At 40.3% G+C, this 19172-nt stretch overlaps 1 protein-coding gene across 2 annotated transcripts in view; it reads right to left on the bottom strand.

Moving 5' to 3' along the window:
• The window catches only part of lrp4 (low density lipoprotein receptor-related protein 4), a 122243-nt gene that overhangs the window by 52456 nt on the left and 50615 nt on the right, over positions 1 to 19172 (bottom strand). For both annotated transcript variants that reach the window (XM_062433959.1, XM_062434655.1), the window contains exon 2: positions 14492 to 14638. In XM_062433959.1, the coding sequence (XP_062289943.1) occupies positions 14492 to 14638 (147 nt within the window). The remainder of the gene's footprint in view (positions 1 to 14491; positions 14639 to 19172) is intronic.

Raw genomic sequence — 19172 nt, 5'->3', positions numbered from 1 at the left:
CTTGGGCTACTTGACCGGTTTGCTGGCCAAGGATAATTATTTTTGTAAGTATAAATAGGAGGGGAGGATTATAATGAAAAGGAGTTCTTCAAAAAGGCCACTCGACAACAAGTGGAAACTACTTCAAAAGAGTTAGAGAAACAACCTTGAGTCAGGCAAGGAAAAAGACAGGATAAAAAAAAGAATATGCACAAGTCCCACATTATTACTATTATTATTATTATTATTATTAATACTGTTTGTTCCTAAGCAAGGTTAGACATGTAAAGTCCCCTTAAAATCATTTGTAGATGCCAATAGTGATCCAGACATAAGTCTATACATATAGAGTAGATGAAAACATGGTCTCTTGATGGTGGCACAAGAAGATATATTACAGGCCATAAAAATCTGAATGTATATGGACCGTGAATGTGCTTCGCAACTTTCATCAAAATCAAACGTCAAAATCTACCATAAAAAATATGAATATCTATTGTGCAAGTGGAAGTTTTGTCCTTCTGGTGTTACTAGATGAAAAACCACCTAAATCAGTGTTCTCAGGTAACCAGGGACTTTCATATAAAATTATTTGGTAATCTGGCCAGCAGTTGTCAAGGTATCTTTGCTTTGGATCAAAGCAACCATCCTCGAGGGCACCAGCAGGGCAACAAAATTAACTGACAGCGTGCCAAATGAGCTTTGATTTTAGATAATAAGAGAGTTTGAGAAGAGCTCAGACAGGTAATAAAAGATGAAAACAACACGTATGCACTCTGGCACACAAAGCTGAATCAGCCAAAGAAAACACAGCCGCGGTTATCTGTCTGGTTATGTGGCATTAGATGAATGCATATATCTACTTCAGACATCTGCAGTGTTAACATTTAACCTGCATTCTCACTGACAACAACACAATCAAAAAGTTACCAAAAACGAAAGACCATTCATTTATTACTAAATGGTTTTTGGCTCAACAAATGTCATCAATCAATCAAGTCTTGATGACTTCCTTCTTACTCTGCCAGTATTGTTTTTTTGTTTTTTTTTTAATTAGCAATAGTTTCACCTGGCCTTGAGTTGTAAATGTTTGCCTTGTTAAAAGGTGCTGACATATCTACAAATAACAAACTATCAATCATTTTTTATTAGATTAGTCCATTAATTATTAAGCCTATAAAATGTCAGACACAATGACAACTTCATACCGCAAATTCTCAGAGCCTGAGGTGATGTCTGCAAATTGTTTATTTTGTCTGGCAGACGTGAAATCCGAAGGAATTACTGTAGGGGCGTTTGTATAAATTAGAGCGATCTAGAAATGAAGAACGGCAAAGGAATAAAATCACCTGACTCACTCATCCTCACAGCAGTTTAGGCGGGTGATGGATTCTTAGATGAAAAAATAAACATGAAGTATTTTCATCTGTGGTTGCCACTGACGTAAATCGCACCGCTTCATCCACATTTGCTGTCTCTCTCCCTTGTTGTGTGGCACAAATCCAAAATGCTGCCAACCTGTAGTAAATGTAGTTTTTTTAGAGGTCAACTCTTTCTCAAATCTAAAAACTTTTTTTTACCTCTCTGATCTAAAGAGAAGCTTTCACATGATGGTAATGAAAAATATACTGCCACTACATTTTAATATCCCTGGATAGCTCAGACAGAATTTGTAAAGTGACCACGTACGACTAAAAGCATCTAGGTGGCCAACGGGTCAGTGGATTTTGGGAGGGGGAGTGAGCAGGTTTAGGCATCTTCAGACACTATACTCCTTCATTTCAATGATAAGCACCTGGCAATGCACCGAGTTGTCCAATCAAACGTGCCAGTACACGATCCAGGTGGAAAACCTTACACTGTGTACCTGTAGCATCCAGTCAACTCTACTGTTTACGTGTAAAGACGGAAGCAATCGACTACCGCAGTGATAACAGATCCAATGTTGTAAAGCCTTATGACGCATTAGATGTTGTGTAATGAATTTACAACCTGATAACACATCACCACTAACACAGACCCTTGTTGTTTTTTTCTTGTAATGCTCTTGTTGGTCTGAGCTAAAGCCCGTGAAATACGCTAACTTACAAAATGCAAGTTGAAACAACATATTTTCTTAAGACAAGTGAGCGAAGAATAACAAGACCTGCAAAGCTGTTATCATTATACATAAATTACAGTTTATTGTGTTAGTATGTGATGATTTTTGATAGGTGACGGGTAATTCCCCAGATATGTTTACTGTAGCTTAGAAACAGTTTCACCATCACACAGTTTGGTTCATCAGAGAGCACCGACAAGTCTCTCTTTCAACTGTTAAATGTGCCAGTCAGTACATTGGATTTTAAATCTGTCAATTGTCAATATCATTATCATTATAGGCCTCAAAAATCCAGTATCAGTTTGGCTCCGAACACAACCTCAATCTGCCAAGAGGATATTGCTCTTCAAGAGCTAAGAGCCAAAGCTATCAAACTTTATGCTGACGGCAAATGATCGAATCACGTCTAACATGCCAACAACAAAACCTGACACATCGTCCAATATTCTCCACCTTGATCATGTTTATTGTAATTTAGGGCAACGTAATGTTATCGACTCATAAACTTTTCTATTCATTTATTTTGATGAATTGACTAATTGTGCAGTTAATCACAGCATGATAAAATAATGAATAGGCTAATAGTTTCAGCATTCTTGTAATTGTTCACGACACATTATTACTTTAAATGTATGATATATGTAATTTATTTTTTATTTTTTTAAACTGTCCCACATAGCACTTTTTAAAGAGGTCAAAAAGCACTGCTTAATGCCCCTCTCTTTTGATTGGCTAAATGTTTTCAGGCCAACCACAGATAACAGATTGTACTTTACTGTAGTGACTGTAGGCAAAACAAAGTGTTAGTCACTGCTGAGGATAATGTTATTCAAACTTTGGAAGACTGTGCACTGACATATTTGCTTCCTGACATCCGGGCCGCCCCTCCAATGCAAAGTTAGGGGTCATTTCTATTTACTTGATATCTTTAATAGGTATGGACCAAATTAAATCGATACCAAGTAAAATTGAAACATCTCCCATCAAACAACACCTGCAATTGATCCTTTTTGCACTCAGAGCTAGAACATATGACTACTTGTATGGACTTCCTCACAGCCAATCAACACGAGTGAATGAAAATATCATATTTTGTGTAAAAATCAAATAATTTAGATGATTCACATGATGGTACTGATTGGTATCGGTATCACTTTAAGGCTGCTTGGATTGGTACTGGTATTGTAATTGTTTAAAGGATACCCAGCCCTAGACATCACAACCTTACTGAACAGCTTGTTTAAAAGCCACAGTTTCTGAATATGGGCTGAGTGCATTTCCTCATGGGCTGAGTATTTTGATACTTGCACAGTATTTATATAACATCAAGAGCTGCTTTATAATAAAAAAGAAAGAAATGGAAATCTACCCTAGCATAATAGGTCACCTTTAACCCTGACCCATCACCTCTGCTGTATTTATTTACACACAGAACACATTTAAAACCTACTCAAACAAGCTAGTACAAGATTTATAAAGACGGTAAAGCCAGGCCCAAGACCAACAAGCTCTTTGTCTCTCCCCTTATTTCTGTCTCTTTCTCTGCCCCCAATCAGCCTGTAATCATGTCCTCTTCTGTGTGAACAAGTGTGCTCGCCTCGTTTGCTGAGCGGGGAGTAAATATTTAGGAAGGAGGCGGAGGAGAGGAAAAAGCTAGCATTGGGCGAGGGGGATCGAGGGGTGGATAGGAATGAGAAGGAGGCCAACAGAGGATGAAAAAGAGAGAAGGAGGATTATGCTAATGTGTCCAAACAACTATGGTCAAATCTTGGGAGACCAAAAGACAGACAGAGAAGACAAGAAGAAAGAGACGGGGAGGGGGACGAACTGAGTGAAGAATTTCAACCACATAGTGAGAAATGAATGAGAAAGTCTTGGATTAAAAAAAAACAAAAAAAGTAGTGAGGTGGGTTTGCAGGTTTCCTGTGGTCAGAGGGCACAGAGAGAAGAAGGATGCAGGGACAGAGGGAGAAATTGACACACGGAGAAGGAGGGAATGGGGTCCTAATCTTCTCCGCTCTTGTTTTCGGATCAGCTGAGCTCCTGCGGTCACAGCTACTTTCTGATTGGCTATAACTGCAGAGAGCGGTGGATTAAAGGAAAGAGGGGGGTATTTTCTTATTTTTTGCCCTTGTGAAACCCAGTAAGAGTTTTAGATATGTGGAGAGAGGACACTGTGACCGGTCCTTACCAGTCTCAGGTTTGGTCTTGACTTTAGAGTTAAGATGAGAGTTAGTTTAAACCAGAGACAGTTTGTACAATAATAATAAAATCACTTGGACGTGACTTCGGTCTGTTTGTTTTTAAATGTGCTCTATATGTAAACTTGGACATTTTTTTTTTTTTAAAGATTTTCTTTGTTAAAGATTTGTACAGATTCCTGCCAGAAAACGTGTCCAATAAACTTGAGTAAGGCAGTGAGAGATTTTAAACCCGAACCTCAGCACATTATAAGATAATGTGTGTTGACCGTCCACAGTGACCTGCCACAATTTAGGCCAGTAATGGATCTTGAAGGTCAGTCATTACGATCTGATGAGGTTTAAAACTGAACTTTATTATGTAAATTAGGTACCCGTTACATTGTTGAACTAAATTTAGGTTTGGAAAATGAAAACAGGGCATCTGTATGTTTGAGAAAATAAGTTTTAAGACAATTTAAAACAGATGTATTGAGGTTAAGCACAGAATTATCAAAATAACTAGAATCTGAGAGTTATTATGTTCTTGGACATAAAGTCTGTGTTTCATAACCAAATACTAGGCAGAATGTACAAGTTACCCTGTCCTAACTTTGTCTAAATGTGGACATTCATGTCAGAATAAGTCTTCCAGTCAACTGTAGTAAAGAGTAGTTCTGAAGTTAAAAAAAGATTAAAAGAACATTAAGTAATATTTATTTTACAAATGATACCACCATGCAGTTCAACTTGTGAGGTTGTGATTTCCTAACGGGAAGTCACGTACACACAATGATTGGTGTTTAATAGCAACACTGTTGCTAGGCAACTGACAACAAACTGACTTTTCCTTGATCTTTTTCCAAAATAGGGTTAGGGTTAGGGTTAGTGTTTCTCGTCTAGTAGTGTTTCTCGTCTAGTAGTACATGAAAAATATATTTATTCTTTTGTGAAAAGTAACTTCCACAAGTTTCAAATATTGTTTTAAAATATTAAATAAAAACAGGTCTTACAATATTTTGAGTTGTGAAGTTGTTATTGATTCTTCTCATGAACAGGTTCAATCGAACGCCACCTGGAAGCCTCATTACACCTGACAGATATCCTGAAAATCCAATGGAGGGTCCTCCCAAGTTAGTCTAACAAATGCATGTGTGAGTGTGAGTGTATACCTGTTTCTATGTGTGTATTTGAGTTCATTGTACACACACACACAAACACACACATTCCCCAAACCTCGCAGACTCGTGTGAGCCAACAGCAGAGGAAGCCAAACCTCATGCAGCGCTTTCAATCACGTACAACAGAGATTTCCCTCTTCTATTTCATCTAACATCCACCCCAGCAGCACAAACACACACAGAAACACACAGACAGACACACACACATACCTTCACATCTATCTCCTCTGCACCCCTGCCTCCTCATTCTGGCCGAAAGAATTTACTATTTCACAACCTCAGCCCCCTTTCAACTCAGCAGGAATCTGACAGTGTGTCAGTGTGTCCGTGCATCTGTGTGTGTACTTGTTTGTGTGTGTGTGTGTGTGTGTGTGTGTGTGCTCACATCCTCCTAACTTCATTGTAAGTGTATTGCAGAGAGAGAGAAATAACTTGAAGGATGGTCTGGCACAGTGAGGGAGGTGGAGGAGGTGGGAGGAGACGGATGGCGAAATAGCAGAAGATGTATAAGTCTTCCAAGGTTATCCGGTCTTATCTGCTGTGGTTACCGTTGTTATGAACATCCTATATCAGTGTGTGCTAATAAATTCTATTGCCTTGAACTGGGAGGCGAGATCAGGGAACCTGAGAGACCAGCTATGTGATAGAAGACAGAAACATAAATCAGACTCAATTAGACAGTTTGGCTCGACTGCTATCAGGATATCTGCAGAGTTCATAGGGCCACATTCAAAGGAAAATAATGTTCTGATGGCAAACCAATTGGACATAAGCTCACAGATTATTTTTTAAATTTAAGAACCTTTAACACACAGGGGAAAAAGACGAGTGAAAACACTTCAGAACAGTTTGAGTACACATTTTAATGATTAAACTGGTTTTATGCAATCATCTGCAGGTAATAAAACTTCCAGTGATTAGTGAGAGCGCAGCAATAAAGCCTTGTCTTTGTATTGTTGACTGTAGGCTGGGACGATATAAGTATTTAAGGATGTTGTCCTGGTCTTTGGGGAACAATGATCAACATTTTTAGAGAAATAGAGAAAAATAATCAACAGATTTACCCATAATGGAGATAATTATTAGTCTTAAGTAGGCTTTATAACTGGGTAAAACTATGACAAAATGTGACTTTTCTTCCTACATTATATAGAAAACAGTAACAGATCTAGAACCACAACATGAAACAAGCATCTATTCCTTTTATCACTTTCTCTGTCCTTTTCTCTGTCCCTTTTCATTCGCTCTCCATTTCAGTTTCCTCTCCTACGACTCTGCAGCCTCCGACACAAAGCGGGAGCGCTCCAACGTTGTCATTTCCATAGGAACCAGATGCACAAAGGCAGCGTGCAACCTTCCTTCTCCTTATGAGGGTTTATGGATGTGGAGCATGCTGCCAAGAGCATAAACGTATATGTCTCTAATGGAGCCAAGCTTCATGTCAGAGTCCCTAGCAGCTCATACATCTGGCCTGCTATCAAACACAGTAAAGTGTGTTATTCTGAGCGTGTGCAACCCGCCGCTCTGTACGCCCACTGAGCTTAGACAGCTGTACCAATGAAAAAAGAGGGGGTGATTTTAATTTGATGAAATGTCTGTGAGTTATGCCTTCATTAAATTTCATCAGGGCTAATTACTGTACTGTCCTTGAGATGTGCGACCCTGTAACGTGCACTTCCTGTTCTTCCACTAGTGAGGCGTGAAAACAGAAGGTTAACGTTAAGGTTACTTTGTTGTCTCCCGTAGGAGAAAATTGTCTTGGATTAAAAGGAAACTGCTGCATCGAACCAGAAGTTATAATAAAAAAACACATTAAAAAGAGCATGTGCAAATATTAGCCTGAGATAAAAGAGCTGAGCAAATTAGTCACAAAGCCATTCACGCTGTTTAAATCTCACAAAGATTTCAAAGGCGTACTTCTCAAAACATACACACCTAAGTACATAAATCACCACATATCATTGTACATGCTTACAAGCACACAAGAGATTGGTAAACCCTGCAGTAATCTCAGGACCTCCCTGCTGTTCTGCTGTTCTGTCTCTCCTCCCTGAATTGCCCATAATAATAAAGTGTAACCAAAAGAGGGACGGATGAATGTTTATAACAGTTGTGCTTACACAAAGGGACCATGTACCTCCTCTCAGAGCTCATGAGCACATACTTAAGAGTTCAACACATGGGAAGGGTCAGATAAAATCCTGTTGGCCTGCCGAATAATGGATAGCTCAAAAGATGTCTTGGGGAGTGAGGGGTGTGGGCGTTCCCGTAATCCTCCCTGCCGTTTTAACCAGACTAAATATTTGATCCTTAAACTTGACTGTTGGGTTTTCAAACCAGCTGGTGACATCATAACGTAAGACGGGGCTCTCTCTATAGTAGCTCTCTGTAAGAAATTAACATAATACTCCTGCAGACACTCAAAAACTCTCTGAAGGAAGTGGAGGCGATGATGGATTCTCACACAGACACTTGCCATATGTGCGTGCCAGTTAAGCTCACTATCAACGTGATTGGCAGATTGCTGTAGCTGTAGCTATAATGTGGGTGTTTGGAGCAGACTGTAATGGAGAGGAAGAATTGAGCCTGAAAAGCTCTTAATTCACAACTTGATCTTCCAGCTACTGGATATTACTATGAACTCTAGGTAGTGACCAACAGAATCAGATTATATATACCTGGAGCCAAAATGAGTTTCATTCTTCTATCAGCCTCAGGCCACGTTCAGACAGATTAAAAAAAAATATCCCTCTCATTCAATTAAATATGCGCAAGCACTCATTCAGTTACTTTGTTATGTGAATGCTTTATCTCTACTGTTTATCTGACAATTGTTGTGATGACAGATAAAGTAATCCAGCGTGATAAACCTCCAGCGTTGTAAAAATTACTCTCATTGTGTTATAAACCTCTGTTTACTGTTTTGGCATCAGCCTTAAAAATGTTACTCAACATGAGCTTCCTGGATCACATTTGAGCTCTCATCTGTGCTCCAACCAGCGAACCCCCACTAAAGTATGGATTATTATATTTAAAAACAGAGTTTCTGAGCCTATAAACTTTTATAAAGTTTTGCAAGCTTGTATATTTATATTTGTACCTGTAAAGTCTGTGCTGCAAGCTCGTACAGAACTACCATTCAAAAGTTTGGACACATTTTCTAATTCAAGTGAAAGGGAAGATGTGTCCAAATTTCTGAATGGTACTTGCAGGCTGAACATTTCGGTTTCTGCCTGTAAAGTGCAAACGTACTGTTTTCGGTCTGAATATCAGCTAGGAGATGAGCTGAGGGGTTTGGACATTAGGGATCGTGTAGTTGAACAGCTGTTTTCTTATTTTGGAAAGAGCCAGTGCAATCAGCCTCCTGGACACCTTCCTGTGGACATGCTCTGCACCCATCCAACTGAGAGTAGTCCTCAGGGTGGTACTAGAACATGTTGGAGGGGCTACATATCTCATCAAGCCTGGAAACACCTTGGCATTCCCCAAAGCTAAGAAATGTATCTGGGGAGAGAAAAGTCTGTGAGGAACATGGATAGATGAAGTTCAAGTTTAGGTTGAGTGGACACTTCTTAGTCCACTCAGCCAAGTTCATGCGGTTGTGTTTATTCCCAATAATCCCAAAACAATGAAGTCACTGTGACTTGATGCTCACTGTGGAGGATTACATAACAAGACTGTCACCATTAGTTGTCATACTATATTGAAATGAATATGAATCTACTTGGACTAGAAGAAAGAAAAAACACATCCAGAAATCAGACACTATACAGCAATCATTTAAAATGGTCAGCACAAGTGTTTTCTTATTATTTTTGCTGTGTTTGGGATGTTTCTGGGCGTCAACCTTTGGGCAGTGGGTGTGTAGCCCCCAGCCAATAACAGCGTGCAGGGTGTGGGTTTGTCTCTGTGTCTGCCTGACTGAGTGCAGGGCTGAAGTACACACACACACACACACACACACACACACACACACACACACACACACACACACACACACACACACACACACACACACACACACACAGAGAGAGTAGAGCAGAAAAGGCCATAGCAGACAGGATGAAGCTTTGCATTCACACATAATCTAGTAATGTGGCACGTTCCCGCCATGAAACAATCAGAAAGTAACGTTACTGATTCACAGCTTTGTTCTCGCCAGCACCGCTCCCTATCTTTATTCACTCTTTATCTCCACCATATCTCTCTCTCTTTCTCTCTCTCTCTCTCTCTCTCTCTAACTCGCTCATTGAGCCGAGGAGGAGGGGCCCACTTTGACTACCGTGTGTTTACAAACAGCAACCGTCAAATCCTGCATAGTACGCCTTTAAGGAGCTAAACTGGCAAACATGTGGGTACAATCCTTTAACTTTAAATGTGTTTTTTTTGTGGTTTTAACAGGTAGATTTATGATCTCCCAGCAAAGACCTCTCCCCCCTCCACCCGGTGTGGTCCACTATAAACAGACAGATGTTACATGTGAGGTGAAGAGGAGAACCGGCGGCTGTAAAGTCCATTTCCTCCTCACCTTGACCCTCCAGCAACTCCTTTATAGTAAGATAGAGTTCCTACACTGGTGTTCACAACCACACATGCTTTAGTCACACACACACACACACACACACACACACACACACACACACACACACACACACACACACACACACACACACACACACACACACACACACACACACACACACACACACACACACACACACACACACACACACACACACATTTACACACATCCTCAGTCCCTCGTCAACTCCTCTCCACTCCCTCTTTGGTCTCTAACCAGCTATGAAATTTTATCTGGGGGAACACAAGCACAAGACGCAAGACACTTACACACAAAGAACACACACGCACACACACACATACACACACACAAAACAGTCACATCTGCACAAGACAATTTCCACATGATTCCCACATCGTAATTAGATCAGAAATTTATACAGATAGCTTCATAGAAAGTCTGCCACTTTTCCTCCGCTCCTGTTCTCCTAAATCACACAAACACACACGCACACACACACACACATTCCTCTTATGTGAAGCAGGACAATTGTGCTTTGTCTGTAACTAGTTAAATTGATGTAAATGATAAATACCTAATCTGTGCAAGTTCAAACAAAGTCTGGATCCCACGAACAACAATTCGACAATTCTGCTGAAAAAGAAGTATTCCTCTGTGTGTTTAACAGCGTGTGTGCGTTTATTGTGACGGCTCTCACGGTCACACGTACGCCGTTCCTGCTGAATCGTGGAAACTGCTCTCTCCCTCTCTCTCTCCCTATCCGTTGAAGCTCCATAAATTCAATTCTTCACCGTGTTTAGAAAAAACGCCGTTAAAAACTATAAAATTTCACTCCTCGGGTTTTACGATCCGACTCGCTTAATTCAATCAGCGTAATAGAAGCTGAGCGACGTGGACTTCGACTTGCCTTCCGTGACATACACACATACATACACATACATTCCTGACTATGTGATGCGTTTTAAAGGGCTTACAGTTTATACGCACAGAAACTATGAAAACAAATAGAATTTTTAAAAAGAAAACGCAAGATAATAACACAGTTTTCAGTTCAGTTAGTTGAGAATAATTAAAATGAGACAGCTGGAAGACACTTTTAGATACTTCTCTATCAAATTAAATTTTATTTTTGGTATTTTGGAGCCACATAGAGGATGCTCATAGACTATCAATGCTAGTTTTATCCCATTAACAGTTCAAATCCTCACATTTGAGAGACTAGAACAAGAACATTTGGGGCATTTTTGTTTGATATATCACCTAAATTTTTAATGGTTGGCAATTAAGTTTGTCAGTTGAATAATCTATTACAGGATTAAGTGTTTCAGTATTTGTATAGTACCAAAGCCAGGCAAAGCTAAGTAATTAAGGTTCATGAATTACAGCACAAACACAGCAAGGATCCACTTGACACATTTTTGGTCAAAGATATGCATTTTTCCCCCAAAATGAAGTACTAGGGGATGTAATGTTGTGTGTTGGTGTCCTGCTCGCTCGCTTTGTTTCCCAATGACATACCTGCTTGAAAACCATCCACCACAATCCCACACTGAAAGAAATGTCGGTAAAACCATGATTTACATTTGCAGGCTTCCAAACGTGCAGCGGTATCATAAAATATGCCGGTGGAGGGGAGATGGGGAGGAACCACACATCCTGCTACTAATTTATGAAGGCGATGTGTGCGCTGATGGGAAAGTTACCAAAAAGGAGCTTCGACACGAGACGAGTGACGCTAGCGTTAGCAGCTACTGACCACTAGATCCCTCTGGCTGAAGGCGGAACGGTTATTGTAGCCAACAATCTGTTTTATTTACAGGAACATGAATCCATACAGTGTTATTCAGATGGATGACATTCAACCAGAGCCCAGGCATACAATACATATTTAACAGCTTCTGCCAATGTTTAATACTGCTTGTGCAGAGGATACACTCTTCTGGATTATTTATTATTTAGTGCTTGAAATAAGTGATGAAGAAATAATGTATTGTTTATTTAAGTCATATTTACAGTTTAAAAAACTAAAAATATGCGTTCCTAATTGCAGATAAAGTGTAATGAATCAGCTTGAGTGCATCAAATTGTTACAAATGTCAGATTAAACTATTAAACTAAGGGGAAAAAAACTACCAATAGATATCAGGAAAGTCAGTTCACTACATATCTTTAAGAGAAAGCAAAAAACTTATCTTCTCACTTTAGTTTTGAATTAGCTTTTCTATCAGTCACTACCTGCACTTCCATTAATAGTTGTATTTTTACTTGATTTTACATATTTCTTTCTATGTTTTAAGCTACATTTACTAAGTACTATTTTTATTAATATATTCCATTCATGTTGTTTATTCCTCTTTCTTTTCTGTTCTTTTTTAACATTGCTCTATGCTCCTTTAATGTGAAGCACTTGGTGTATGTAATTTCTTAAAAGCACTTTAAGCTACATTTGTTGTATGGAAGGTGCTATACAAATTAAATTATCACTATTATTAATATTATTAGATAATGGACTATATCACATCACACTATCCGGGGGGGGGGGGGGGGGGGGGGGGGTGATCTGGATACATTGCTCTTACAGTGAGCTTGAACCAGCAGAGGCAGCATGACGGTACTTATGTATAGGACTAAACACCGAAGGGCTCAACATGTACTATTGAACAGCTAAAACGACATGAATCTATTTGATATGAACTGTGCAATTGAAAGATTGACTGGAGTGAGTCAAAAAGGACAAGCGGCCAACTGCAGTGTGATGGAGCAGAGGATTGATCAGACAGTAGTAATGGATTAGAAAGGTCCAGCCAGACGCTCTGATATCTGTCAGCTGCTTCCATGTGTCTCCTTAAATACGTAACGCCCCCCGCCGATCGATACGTGGCGATCAGACTCACTGAACGTTCAACTGGCCGCAGATCAATAACACTTAGCTTCCCCTCTCTCCAGCCCCTAATTAACTTAATGTGACGGAGGGAGACTGATGGAGAAAGAACATCAACACACACACACACACACACGCACACACACGCACTCTGACAAACACAACCACACACTTCTTCTCAGCGAGGCTTACAGTACGAGGTGTCAAACAAAAAGGGCAGCTTCTGCTTCTGTGCTCCACGAGCGAGCGGGACAACATTTTGACATCTCACATCGATACACAAGTAAGTGTAAAAGAGGAGCGGTGAAGATCTCCTCCACTTGACAAACTGACATGCTCTGCAGGAAAATACTCCTGTCTAGCTCTGCTGCCAAGACTTCCCTCCAGCCAAACGCCATCTGGTGCCAAAAGTCACTCAAGCATTTTTATTTTTTTTTCTGCGCGGGGCAAACAGCATGCAGAGCGCCTCGGTCTGCTTCTGCATCAGAAATACTACTCCGCCTGGACCAGTGACCCATTCACTGTTTGACTGGGTGATGATGGGATCCATATGGGCCCAATTATATTTTTTTTCCTTTGTATTATAAGACTTATGCAGGAAATGTCTGCCTGAGCGCATTCGCAGGATTCAGAAGTCATGCAGTTATACACATTTGCACCAGAGAACCAGAGCCCTGTTTAAGTGCTGGACGTTTAATGCCTTGCTCAAGGGAGCCGTGATAATACTTAAAGGTGAATTACTGATTTATTTTTACTGCACTTTTTTCGAGTTGGTTGGAATACGAACTTCCAAGTTAGATTTTCTGTCTTTTATTTATTGATGGGTCTAAAAAGCATTAAATAAGACATTTAAAATGAAAAAGAAATCTAAACAAAGTTATATTTGAAAAAAACGTACTCAAAATAAGTACATCAAAACTTTAAAAACATCATCTAAGGGTGGGTATCCAACCCCTTAATAATGTTGTGGTGCTGACCAAAGTGAGTCTGTAGCATATGTAACAGTTAACATTGAATGTCTCATCAGATTTGGGATCCTTTTTATTTATTCTGTGGTCAGACCCTAGTTTTAAGATTTTAGGATTACTTTATTAGAAAGATGCTTGTATTCATACATCATTTAACCTTTGAGAGGTTTGGCTTCTTTAATTGAATGAAAAAAGGGGGTTATTCTGTAGGAAAAAGTGCCTTCTAGTTATTAAAATCTGACTGCTTATAAATCTGGCTCTCTTAACCAATTGGGAAAAATGTTTTGACATTAGAGGAAAAGGTATGTTTTATAATTTCTCCGAAATGGAAAAATTACTGTCAAACTTGATCATTCACCAACTGGGCAAGCAAAAACCAAGTAAACTAAGAGCGAGACACGTGGATCAAGCATCAAACTCAATCAAAAGTCATGTGTGATGTTTGATGTCTGCCGCTGCTGTTCCTCACTCAGTAAGGTAAATTAAACATTGAGTTTATTACAAGTTACAAGCTTCTATTAGCTGCCTCATGCATGAATATTGCAAACTGGACATAATTAGAGATAAGAAGCTTTAGGACAAGTCAGAGTGAGATAGATAGAAAGAGAAAAAGAGAGGGGGAGGGTAACAAGAGAAGAAGAGGGGTGATTAAACTCACTGCATCCGTCCTCATCGCTGTGATCCCCGCAGTCGTTGTCTCCGTCACACTGCCACTGGGCCGGGATGCACGTACACTCCCCGAACGCGCTGACCGCACACGTGAAGTGGTTCCTCCCACATGAACACTCAGTGCTGCCCTGAACTCCTGCACACACAGAGAGGAAGAGGAGGGTTAGAGAGCTTATCTGACACACAGGTTAAATGATTTGTTCTGTTACTGGAAATTAAACAAATGGTACATGACTGGCTGATTTCCCCCCATTTACTCATCACTGATTGTAAGTGAAAGTATTAAAGAACAGGCGGACACTTTTCAGTTTAAAAACCACAACTCGCTGCTGATTCAGACGACGTAGCATTCAGCAGGACTCAGAGTGGGGGAGTCTGAAAGGATTGGTGGGTGCGTGGGGGGGAGGCATTTACTGTAACACACATGACAAGCCTGCGGTTCTGTCTGTAATCAGGCCAAACTCATCAAATCCAAGATTGAATTTCTCTCAGCCAGATAGGCCACACTCCCTGCAAACTCACAGTATTTCAATATTTGTTTTAAAAAAGAGGTTTGCCACAAAGAACTATGCAAATAAATTGATGCAACGACGGTTGAAGCTGCCAACAATACACACAAGTATTACAACAAAAAAAAACCACACACATATTGTTGACAGATTTGTTTTAAAATGTAGGATACCATCTCTTAAAGTTGAGATGAATGAAATGCCTTTTTAGCCCTTTCAGATCGCATCCCCGGTCATATTTGCTGTGTCTGAAATCACTCCCTTTTGCACTCATTCACTACTCAATATATAACAGACACTAAATAGGTCGCTCAATAGTGAGGAGCAGCAAAAACGATTTCAGACACTAACTAATCATCATCACTTTGTGTCGTCACCATCAGCTGTAGAGTCACGTTATGATCGTTTACACATCTTTAAAATGTGGAGCATTGCATTGTGGGATTGTTAGAACAAAGTAGTGAACATGTCATGGACACTACTGTTTTTATTCCATTGTGGAGTATTTGAAGGCTCTATATAGTGAAGATATTTACAAATTCAGCATTCAGACACTGAATGAACAGTGGAGGGCGAATGCAGAGCACTATATAGTAAACAAATCCAGTTATTTGTATTCTTACATCACAATTCAGTCATGTTTTCTTCCTGTAAAGCAAAATATAATGTGTGCTTATGTAAGCTTGAACCAATCAGTTTCAACCAATAATATCATGACTTCCTCCAATCAATCTTCAACACAGAGCTCATATTCATCACGTCACGCCTACTTTTCAATCTTCAAATCAAATTCCTTCAAATTTTACATCCCGCATGTCTATCCTGTTTCACTCAGAACGGGACCGGAAGTCGAAATGCGGTTTCATCTGGACTTTAACCATCCGTCAGTGTGTATACAAAGAGATTTAGACAACCACAGCTGAGTGTTTTTATGTTTTAGTTACAATCATGCATCCTTACTGGACAGGAAATGGATGTTGTTTGTTTGAAAATTCATGATATATTAGCGGGATTTTTCTCTTGTAGCTTCTCTGTCACTGCTCCAACAAGCTGTGTACTGTGAATTTCACAACATACAGCCGTGCACTATGTCACCCTGCAGAAATGAGACCTCACAGACCATCTGGCCTGTGTCCATACTGCAGTGTGTGTAAATGATTAATATGGTTTCAGCTGGACAATGAATAAGAAAAACAAAACAAACAAAAATAAATGTTTGATCTCAATATGAATGGCTTTCATTAAAGGAGGCTCTTCTGTCAGAACAAGGTGTGTGTGTGTGTGTGTGTGTGTGTGTGTGTGTGTGTGTGTGTGTGTGTGTGTGTGTGTGTGTGTGTGTGTGTGTGTGTGTGTGTGTGTGTGTGTGTGTAACAGAGAGACAGTATGAATGTCAAGCTGTAGCGCCTCAGGTGCTTTCATTCCTCGGAGCGAGAAGGGTTTTTATAAATCTGTGTATGTTTGCGTGTGTGAACATGTACTGTGATGTTTCCAGCTCAGATCCTTTGTGATAAGTCGGATGAGCACACCGACTGATTTATTCAGCGGATTTTTGCCCTGAAGGGTCTTCCTCACCCCCCTCCACCCCCAAAAGAACATGATGATATGAGACTGTTGCTGGACTGTACTGACACCTATCAGTTTAATGATTAATGATGTGATTAATGAGGTTTCTGGGTTGAATAATTGATCATTTAGACAATGTATCTGTCCAATAGAAAAAGGGATATTCCCATTGTTTCTTCTGCTTACAGTAAAAACTTTTATTCAGCATTTTTTTTTCCATTCTTGACTGATGAGGCCAGTTGTTCCCGACATTTTTGGCTTGGGAACAAAGCCAAAGCGATTTGTTGCTCCTTGTCAGACATTACACGCCCATGTGTTGTAAACTAAAGATGAAAGGAACGTCTCAAAAATGTGTACACCGCTTAAGCCAATGAGAGCTGCACAAGCTGGCCTCCCCTGAATTAGGAGAGGTATCCTCAGCTCTATGTTAACATCTTCAGTCTTTCTCAGCTGTTACCAGGCTTCATTCATAACTTCTAATGAAACACATATTCATCATATTCTTTTCTTCAGTCCAGCAGATGGCTAACTGACTCTTTACATCAGTCTGTCTCGGCTAGACGTTTGCATCTGAGCAAACATAGTTGTCCAAAAATACAGAGACAAACACACACACAGGTTCCATACATTCACTCTGCTCTGATTTCCCACCACAGCTGAGAGTTACCACATCTTCAGACGCATCACAGCAAATCACATCCAGGGGAGGAAATAAATAAAGGTTTCCCATTTTGCTCTCACTTTGAAGCCCATTAATGACCATCTGTGTGTGTGTGTGTGTGTGTGTGTGTGTGTGTGTGTGTGTGTGTGTGTGTGTGTGTGTGTGTGTGTGTGTGTGTGTGTCTGTGTTTGTATGTGTGTGTGTGTGTGTGTGTGTGTGTCTATTTTGCTGAAACTAGCCTGCCGCAACAAACCCAGAGTTTCTTGGAACGCGTATGTGTGCATGGACGTGTGTGTGTGTGTGTGTGTGTGTGTGTGTGTGTGTGTGTGTGTGTGGTTCCTGGCCTCCTCACAAAGGCATCAGTCAACCCAGGAGGGCCTGGCAGAGTGAGCTCAGTAACCTTCAGATCCCTCCCACAGCACTAAATTAATGGCCTCTTTCTTTTTTATTTCCCTCTCTCTCTCTCTTTCTCTCTCTCTCTCTCTCTCTCTCTCTCTCTTTCTCCTCATTCTTCTCTTTCCACCATCCCCTCTTCACACTTCCCCCTTTAGCTGCCTCCCCTCTTTTTCTCCTCTTCCCCCTCTCCCTTCCCGTCATTTCCAGAACTCTCCACTTTCCGGATGGAAACAAGGATGGCGTCATCCAACTCTTCCTGTCTTTCACATTCTCTTTATCTTTTTTTTCTCTGTCATTCTGCTGTCCACAAACCCAAAGAGTGTGACTTTTACCCTCCATGACTGGCAACTAAGGCCTGAAAATCCCCAAAAAACCTGATCCAGACCAGAATCCTGATAGGTCAATAACTTATACTGAAGTGATGCAAGCTGTGCTGGATTTGTAACTTTATTCTTGTCTGTGTTTTATTTAGATGTATACGTGTATATGTGTGTGTGTGTGTGTGTGTGTGTGTGTGTGTGTGTGTGTGTGTGTGTGTGTGTGTGTGTGTGTGTGTGTGTGTGTGTGTGTGTGTGTGTGTGTGTCTGTCTGTGTGTGTGTGTGTGGGTTTGCACTAGGGTAAATTAGAGTCTGTGGGCTGGAGCAGAGGTTGTGTCACATGAAGCCACATCACAAGCCTTACATTTGTCAAACATGCTTTAAAAAGCAGAATCCGCTAGTTCCGACCAATGCCAAAGAAACATCAGCAGGAAACCATCATATACACACACCACACACACACACCACACACATAATCATGCATTTGTATATACCAAGGCTGGGAAAAGGGTTGGGCAGCATGACGATATCATGACAATGCTGCAAGATGTTGTCAACAGGTAGAAATTTTGATGTCTGATGGGAAGCATCAGCCCTTTTCTAAAGTTCTGGTTGAATTAAAGCAACACAGTGTGACCAATCAGTGATCAGGACTGTTAAAGGGTTGCTCAATTTAGCATATGCTTACTTCCAAGTAATTTCATGATTTCCTTTGCTATTGCAATATGAAAATACCATTGACATGACAGACGATTTTATGCAAATTGTCCACCTCTAGCTGGAAATCACAACACAGGAAGTTCAGCAATGTACAGAATACTGCAATAAAATCCTCATCTATCTATATCCTCATCAAGATATATGAAGAGTGTACCTGAGGATGAAAATATTGTTCCTTAAACAGGAATTAAAGCTGTTCATTCACTGCATGACAACGTTATATCATTTCAGGCAGAAGAGCTAGGGAGATAGGCTAACTAGGTTGTGTTTTTTACACAGATACTTAGATACATATGTCTTTTTCATGTTTTAAAGAAAAAGAACGACAGTGTTGATTCTGCATCATTCCCCTGCCTGGTGCCCAACCTTTGACATAAGAGTATCTTTTGTTCATCCCCTACGCTACAAAATGTGTGCAAGAAGGAAACAAGGAGGAGAAAAGCACCTGTGCCTCTGTAAAGGTGAAACTTTGCTGCTTCTCTGGGCTACGTGTAGGCAAACAT

This window comes from Scomber scombrus, chromosome 1 (assembly GCF_963691925.1).
Source record: "Scomber scombrus chromosome 1, fScoSco1.1, whole genome shotgun sequence".
In the NCBI taxonomy this organism is placed as follows: domain Eukaryota; kingdom Metazoa; phylum Chordata; class Actinopteri; order Scombriformes; family Scombridae; genus Scomber; species Scomber scombrus.
This window is presented reverse-complemented; position numbering and strand designations above follow the sequence as displayed.